We start from the raw sequence: 9,015 nt of genomic DNA, 5'->3' as shown, positions 1-9,015 counted from the left end.
CCACTACAGAGTGTCTAAAATAAGAGACCAAGACTGAGCCCCAGCACAGCACCATTCCTTGGGGAGACCAACTGGCACTTGACTATGTTGACCCTCAAAAGGCTGGTGTGTTTCTCATAGGAGAGACACATCTTCCAGGTATGTGGTTTCTTTCCTGCCCACAGGGCCTCAGCCAGCACCACTATCCAGAGGCTTATGAAATGTCTGATTAGCCAGTATGGGATCCCACATACGCTGCATCAGACCAGAGGACCCACTTTGCAGCCAAAGGGTGTGCAAGACTATGCCCAGCACAAAAGGACCCACTGGGTGCACCTGTAGCTGCTTGTGCAAGAGAGCTTTGGAACAGCCTAGTGAAAGCACAGCTGAAGCCCCAGCTCAGAAGCAATATTCTGTCAGGACAGGGTGCCACCATTCAAAGTGCAGCCTATGAACTGGACAAAAGCCCTTTATACGGTGCTGTGTTCTCAAAGTAGAAGAACCCATGGGTCTGGGTGCTGAAGTGAGGGTAGGCCTCACCTACCACCGCTACCAACGACCCTCCAGGGGCCTTTGTGCTTCCAGTACCGTCCACTCCGGGCTCTGCAGAGTTAGAGGTCTTGAACCCCAAAAGGGACACACTTCTCACAGGGACAGAGCATCTTCCACTTAATTATAAGAAGCCCATGACCGACCTGGGGACTGTGTGCCTGTACCCAGGGACCATCAGGTGAGTGAAGCTGTGGTCTCTGCAGGGGTGTGTGACACACCATGGGGAGAACAGGCTGCTGCTACAGCTGGGCCAAGAGGAGTCTGAGTGGACTCGGGTGACCCACCGAGGGGCTTCTTGGGGCTTCCTTGCCCACTTGTGAAGGTACCTGGAGAAACTCAGCAGCTGGGATATGAGAAGGGCACGGTGACCAGGCCTCAGATGCCCCTCAGATTCTCGAGGACCTGGCTCATGCTGACGCCAGCATGGGTTGTAGCTGTGTGAGAATCTGGAATGGGTAACAGATGAGAGGAAACAACTGCAACAGGAGAGCTGTAGTTTGTCCTGATCTCCCTTTTGTTCGTCCCTCTTTAGACACGCCCAGCACTGGGAAGGGATGCTCTGTGCAGTCGTGGAGATGCACCACCCAGGTCCCTCTTCAGGGAACGACCTTCTGCTCAGCGGCAGGGACGCCTCCTCCCTCGCCAGTGCGTCCAGAGTTGGCCTCAGGGGGAAAAGAGCCGCTTCATCTGAGGTCACTCCCTTCCCAGGGCAGCCTGCCTCTGCTGACTGACCACTCAGGGCTGTAAGGGCCTGAGCATCCTGGCCAAATGTGAGATGCTCTTACAAGTGATGCTTGCTTCAGCACCCCCGCTGGCCTGGCCAAGGTCTCCACAACCTGCAGTGCAGTGTCACTTCTTCCTCTGACCAATCCTTTCCTTTTATTCTCCCATCACTTCATGTTGATCCTCAATAAACATCTTGCACCCCAAACTTCATCTCAGTATCTGCTTCCAGAAGCCCAAACTTACAACACGGCCTGACCTCGCTGTTAGTTGGGTTGTAACAAACACAACTTGAACCAGCTGAAGCAAACATGGGGATTTATTAGAAGGATGTTTGGGATATCTCACAGGACAATCCAACAACCAAGGCAGGAAAAAGGGCAGAGATGAACCCGGACATCAAGACAAGAACCAGATCCTGGGGCGCAGCCAGGGTGCTCATGACTTTGCTTCCATGGTGGCTTCACTCTTCTCTCTCACTGCAGACTACACTTCCCCATGTGGTAGAAAACACAGCCACTGACACCACCCACATTTATGTACTAAAGCTTCAGGTGCTAAAATTATACAGACAAACAAGATAGTCCCAGCTTTCCAGAAGCTTTCTAATGGAAAAGATAAAACATGCAATGATAATATCACCAGTGACAAATACATGTACACGTTCACATATGCTGAATAGGCATTAACAAGTAACAAGGGCATTTCACTGGCAGTAGATTTGCAAAAAGCATACGATGAGATTGTAGAAATCTCAAGGAACTGTGAGTAGTTCAAGAAAGCCAAAAAACTACTGTGTAAGAGGAAAGATAAAGTATTCAGAAATGATGGGTAAAAGTCCTCATGTACCACAGGATATTACACCTTCAGTCCACAATTAGCCACACGACACTTCAGCACAGGAGTATATAATCAGAATTGCATCTTAAAATAACTACTATGTATAAGTGTGGAAAATGGACTAAAAAAGGATGAAAGTAAAGGGGCAAAAAATATGCATACAGCTGCAAGGGTCATGGTTGAGTTAGTTTATCAGCATGTAGGCCAGGACTAGGTGCTCAACATCTGAAAGCTTGTTGGTACCATGTTTGTAGACTAACAAACTCATTGAAATTGACATCCTGGGCACATACTGCTGGAATAAATGACCAAATGACTGAGGTCTCAAGTGTAGAATCCAAATGTCTATGAATGTATATTCTGCTATGTAATACAGGTATTGGTAGATAAATCTGGTATTCTTTAGGTTCATTTTATTTCGGGGCTCTACAAGTGCTGTTCTTGAAACCAAAATATCAGGAACACATGGACCCATACAGATAACTGTCAGAAGATATCAAAGCCCACAAAGAAAGGCTGAACACAAGGCAGTCCTGAGACAGGTCTCAAAATTCACAGACGGGACCTCCAGAAGATCCACTACTTAGTAAAAGGGATACAAGAGAAATTGTGCTCTGCAGGATCGTCCCCAGGCCAGTGGAGGGAACTGGGTGGTGAAAGAGGAAAGGAAAGGAGATGCTCCCCCTCATGTATTCAATCTCACTGTAATTTATTGTGCTTCATGAAACTGCAAGTAAATCCAGTCTAACTTTAAAAGTGACTTTCCTCTTGATGTGGAGTTTGTGGTAGGACTCAATGACAGGAAATGTGGAGACACATTTTTTTGTGGTTTACCAAGGTAATTTTAAAACACGACACTAAGAATCTCCAATTTCAGAATCAGAGCCCTCTTGTGACCCTTCAGAAGAGAGAGCTCCCAGTGAATTCTACACAACACACCTGGGTCTCCACCTCAGGTACTTTGATAAACAAAACCTCTGCTGCCAACATCAGCCCTCCTGATGACTAACAACAGACCCTTAGAAAACACATTTGCTCTTGGGATTCAATCAAGAGGTTAGTGCTGAAGTTCCATCAACTCATAAAGGAAGTTCTAAGCTTAAGTACTTAGTAGTTAACAGAATAATCTAGAATAGGAGTGAGCAAAATTAGAAAGTTTTTAGACAACAGACTCCTGAGCTCAATCCAAGACCTAACAAATCAACCTCTAGGCTGAGGAAAGAGACCCAGGATAGATGGAAAGGAAAAAATGGAAAAAAACCACAAAGTAAGACACCACAGTGTAACTACTTGTTCCCCCACCTGGTAAAATGACCTTCAGGTATTAGGGAGAAAAGTAGGAAGTCCATAAATTTGAGCATGAATAAAAATTTGGGAAATGGGACTTCTAAAAATTACCATGTGGAAAAAAAGGATAATCTGGCTGTTGAAATTCTGGAACAATGGGTCACAAAATTATTATCATTTATTAAAAGTCCCAATTTTCCAACCATGATGTAAAATTGGTAATTAGAGGGAAAAATACTGCTAGAATCAAAGGTACCATACACCACACTGATAAAACAACTTATGCATGAGAGAAGGCCTGATTTTTACAAGTTTGGAAACAAGGCCAATCCTGGACTTTTCTGAATTTCACCATCACACAAAAAATACAGTTGACTTTGTCAAGCAACATTATAGAGAGATTACTACAAAATTCTAAATAAGCTCAGGAATAGTTCATGCATTTTCAAAAGGAACCACACTTATAGCAATGGTAACTTTCCCGTGTGCATGATGTAACAGGTGAAAGGCCAGTGAAACACAAATATTTCAAATGATGAAATAATAAAAAACCTTTTTCCTAATACTTGTCCACTAATCACAGAAATCTGCAGGAAGGCAAAATAGGCTTCCTTGAATACGTCAAAAATATACTTCTCACCACAAAATTCTCAAATAACTGGTTTCTGCATCTAATTCTTTTACAAGATATTTTACAGAACACAAAAAACATAATAGCAGCACACAGTATCCATGCTATTTCATCACAGTAAGTTAAAATACAAGTTGTACTTGGGTGACATGGCACTTACGATACCAGGGGGCACCGCACTCTGTGAGGAGAGGGTCCCACCGTTTAGGGTGAGCTCAGAGTCCACAAACCTCCTCTCCTCTGCTCACGAGTCACTTGTGCTGTTCTGCGGTTCTGCCCTTGAATACTTGTTAACCAGGTTTTTGTATAAACTGCTTCTCAGACTCTGGGGATGCAAAAGACTTTATATAATGTTGGCTTTTGTTACTAAAGAGAAAGGTCAGTAACAACAATAGACCCTTTTATAAACCAACAAATCATAAGGAAAAGGAAATGTGGTGATACTACCCATGCTACTTACTGAAAAACAAGACATGTATGAGTTACTATTTTTATAGTAACATTAAAACAGAAAAACCAGTGGTATGTGGTGTGTCTTACAAGACATCAGAGGCACTACAAGGCATGTGCATCTCATGCTCCCAATTACATTACCATACACAATTCCTAAATACAAAACACATTATGTGACACAGGAAAATAAGCCACAATTACATACCACTGAGAAATTTCTCATTTAGATATTCCAGTGACTCAATTTAGTCACATATTTTTAAAAACATACTTCTGCCTAAATATCATTTAGAATTGGGTATTTTTGGTACCCATGTCTATAAAGAATGCATGGCTTTCCATTATAGCATTATTTCTAGGGGCACATATTCCTAATGTTTTTAAGTTGTTAGGTTTACCCACAGAATACAATATGGTGGGGTTACTTGCTGAAGATTGTCCCATATTTAGTATTTTCATCGATTTTCATTCCTGAGGGCATCTTTTTGTGTACAATGAGCTTCATTTCTTGATGAAAATATTACCTCACTTGCTGTGTTCATGAAGTTTTCCTTAACTCACTGGACTAGGATTCATTCCCAGTGGGGATGTTTCTGACAGCTAATGAGATCTGATCTCTGGAAGCCTTCCTGATATTCACAGCATTCTTCTTTGCTGTTAGTTCTCTGCTGTGTAAGGTTTGAGTATGGTTTGAAAGGTTTTTAAAATCCACTGCATTTCATAGGGTCATTCTCCTCTATGCATTTTAACATGTAATAATAAACACGTTAATCTGCTGAACCTCACTTAGAGTCCTTTCCCTAAACGGGGACTCAGACATGTAACATGATGCGACTATTACCTGGAAGATTTACCATAACTGCATCCTCTTAAGTACAATGCAGTTAAGATCTCTGTCAAAAACTAGTGTTAATGCCATTCCTAGGACTTCTTTACTGTATGAGTTCTCCGATGATTAATGAGCTGTGACTTTTGAGAGAAGGCTTTCCCACATTCACTACATTGATAAGGTTTCTCTCCGGTATGAATTCTCTGATGATTAACAAGCTGTGACTTCTGAGAGAAGGCCTTCCTACATTCACTGCAACCATAAGGTTTCTCTCCTGTGTGGGTTCTCTGATGTGGTATGAGGTGCGACTTCCGAGAGAAGGCTTTGCCACAGTCGCTGCATTCAAAGGGCTTCTCTCCTGTATGTGTCCTCTGATGATTGATGAGACTTGACTTCTCCCTGAAGGCTTTCCTACATTCACTGCACTCATAAGGTTTTTCTCCTGTATGAGTTCTCTGATGTCTAATTAGTTCTGATTTCTCAAAGAAAGCTTTCTGACAAAGACTGCATCCATAAGGTTTCTCTCCCGTGTGAATTCTCTGGTGAGTGTTGAGCTGTGACTTCTGGGAGAAGGCTTTTTCACAATCCCTGCATTCATAAGGTTTTTCTCCTGTGTGTGTTCTCTGATGAGTTGCCAGACTTGACTTCTCGCCAAAGGCTCTCCCACACTCACTGCATTCATAGGGTTTCTCTCCTGTGTGAGTCCTCTGATGTGAAATGAGATGTGACTTCTGACAAAAGGCTTTCCCACACTCACTGCACACATAGGGTTTCTCTCCTGTATGAATTCTCTGATGATTAGTGAGGCTTAATTTTTCACTGAAAGCCTTCCCACATTCACTGCATTCGTAGGGTTTTTCACCTGTGTGAGTTCTCTGATGTCTGACAAGCTGGGATTTCCTACTGAAGGCCTTCCCACATTTAGTGCATACAAAGGGTTTCTCTCCGGTGTGTGTCATCTGATGTGATAAGAGGTGTGACTTCTGGGAGAAGGCTTTCCCACACTGGACACACCCATGAGGCTTCTCTCCTGTATGTGTTCTCTGATGGTTAATGAGACTGGACCTCTCTCTGAAGGCTTTCTGACACTCACTGCATTCATAGGGTTTCTCTCCAGTATGAATTGTCTGATGTCTAATGAGCTCTGATTTCTCAAAGAAGGCTTTTCTACAATTGCTACATCCATAGGGTTTTGTTCCTGTGTGGGTCCTGTGATGTGTGACGAGCTGTGATTTCCTGCTGAAGGCTTTCCCACATTCTCTGCATTCAAAAGGTTTCTCTCCTGTGTGAGTCCTCTGATGATTGATGAGATTTGACTTTTCACTAAAGGCTCTTCCACATTCAGTGCATCCATAGGGCTTCTCTCCTGTGTGTGTCCTCCAGTGTGATATGAGGTGTGACTTCCGGGAGAAGGCTTTCCCACACTCACCACATTCATACGGTTTCTCTCCTGTATGTGTCCTCTGATGGGATGTCAGCTGTGACTTCTGGGAGAAGGCTTTCCCACACTGGCTGCAACTGTAAGGTTTCTCTCCTGTGTGCGTTCTGTGATGTGTAATGAACTGTGACTTCTGGGGAAAGGTTCTGCCACATTTACCACAGCCATAGGCTATTTCTCTTACGTGCCTGCTCTGATGTTTAATGAGACTTGATTTCTTACTGAAGCGTTTCCTACATTCACTGCATTCATAGAGCTTCTCCCCTAAATGGGTTCTGTGATATATGATAATCTGTGACTTCTTACAGCTAGCTTTATCATACTTATCACATTCATAGTATTTTAACCAAGTATCAGTTTCCTCAGTCTTGGTATGGAGAAACAATTTATCAAATACATTTAAGTCAGCTGGTTCTGTTTTTCCATAATCTGCTTTTGGAATAAGTAAATCTATATGATGTTTTAAAATTAATCCACCTATATCACCTTCACTGTTTGATTTCCTTAAAGGAACAAAGTTCATGCTCAGATTGAAATTTTTTCCAAGTGCATCACATTCTTGATCTTGTTTCATATTTTTAAGCTTCTCTTGGTTATCCTTGTGCCAACTGATGTGACCATTTACTTGCAAGACTTGTTCTAGGAAAAAAAAAACCCTGTGAACCCTTCTATAGTTGTGCTTACTGAATAAAACCTAGAAATGCTATCTGAGGGAATGAATGCCTTTTAAAGCTTAGTTTCCCAGTCTGAATACAATGTCTATCCTCTAGGTACTGAAAAAAATTTAAATGCTGTAAACAAGAACAGAAAGCAGACAGTAGATTGAATGGAGTCAACCACCAACTTGGGGGGAAGGAGGAAACAGATGAACAGGCCACATGGGCTCACTCCGTGGGTCCTCAGCCTCACCTACTCCCTCAGCTACACTCAGAGGACACTGCAGCTCAGGCTGACTGTGGGGCCCGCCCCAGGTGCCCACATCTCTCCACCAAGACCTTCCATGGGCTGCAAGTGCACGTCTGGGCCGTGTGCAGGCATGCTAAACACTCTGGAGCCCTAATGTTCCCTGCAGCAGTGCTCAGTCACTGAGAGACAGGAGGGTTACGGTGATACCAGCTTCCTGGTCCCTCAGAGGGTTCCCAGCAGCACACCCTTTGTGCATTCCTCCCCCGCCCCATCTCACTTCCCCTTCTCCCACTAACACTGTGGGGTCACAGCCCCACTAAGTTCTTGCACTCAGGTAAGTATCTCAGGGTCTGTTTTTGAGGGACCTTGAAGTAAGTCAATATCACAGCAGGGAAAGAGGAGGGAGGTACAGCTGTTCAGAGTACTGCTGGATGCTTGGTGGTGCCACATAAGACAACTTGCAAAAGGAGATGAGAACCTGGATCTATCTAGCAATTTGGGAAGTTCAAGATTAGGCACAGTTTTAAGTGGGAATAGAGAAGTCTTTAAAAAGATATTTTCCAAAGGGCAAAAAACTTAAATAATAAGAAAACATGTTAGGAAGAGATAATTCCAGGTACTCCATGGTGTCTAAGCCACAGAAAAAGCACACCGGAACCTAATTTAAAAAGGGAAGATGGGACTTCCCTGGTGGCACAGTGGTTAAGAATCTGCCTGCCAGTGCACAGGACACGGGTTTGAGCCCTGGTCTGGGAAGATCCCACATGCCATGGGATCAACTAAGCAACTAAGTCTGTGTGCCACAACTCCTGAGCCTTCGAGCCACAACTACTGAGCCCACATGTCACAACTACTGAAGCCTGCACACCTAGAGCCCGTGCTCCGTAACAAGAGAAGCCACCACAATGAGAAGCCTGCGCACTGCAACAAAGAGAAGCCCTCGCTCTCCACAACTAGAGAAAGCCCACGTGCAGCAATGAAGACCCAACGCAGCCAAAGATAAACAAATAAATAAATTTGTTAAAAAATATTTAAAAATAAAAAAAATGATTGTGCTACATTCCTTTAAAAAAAAGGGGGAAGAAATGGACCAATGGTTTGGGAGGAACGAAAATCCATTTTCTGACATAATGAGACTGAACAGAGAGTGCTTCATGCCAGAGATGCCCAAAGTGAGGGAAAATAAAGCCCCGATGGACAAGCACAGGTGTCTCTGATCACAGAAGGAGGGAGGACAGAAGAAGCTTAACCACATCAGGGGACAGAACACCTAACGAGAAGTCAAAGTCCCAGATGTGACAGACAGGGAATAAATATCATGGTCCAGACCAGCTGGAAATATTTCACTTCAAGCTATGAGCAAAGAAGCCACATGTA

The 9,015-nt window shown here is 43.6% G+C and overlaps 1 protein-coding gene across 3 annotated transcripts in view; it reads right to left on the bottom strand.

Moving 5' to 3' along the window:
• Positions 1-719: 719 nt before the first annotated feature.
• Positions 720-9,015, bottom strand: part of ZNF84 (zinc finger protein 84) — a 28,446-nt gene continuing 20,150 nt past the window's right edge. For all 3 annotated transcript variants that reach the window (XM_079942409.1, XM_079942408.1, XM_079942410.1), the window contains one exon: positions 720-7,371. In XM_079942409.1, coding sequence (XP_079798535.1) covers positions 5,387-7,371 — 1,985 coding nt within the window. In that variant the 3' untranslated portion in view covers positions 720-5,386. The remainder of the gene's footprint in view (positions 7,372-9,015) is intronic.

Source organism: Stenella coeruleoalba (genome assembly GCF_951394435.1).
Source record: "Stenella coeruleoalba genome assembly, chromosome: 14".
In the NCBI taxonomy this organism is placed as follows: domain Eukaryota; kingdom Metazoa; phylum Chordata; class Mammalia; order Artiodactyla; family Delphinidae; genus Stenella; species Stenella coeruleoalba.
The sequence above is the reverse complement of the archived record's forward strand: the minus strand, read 5'-3'. Positions and strand labels throughout refer to the sequence as shown.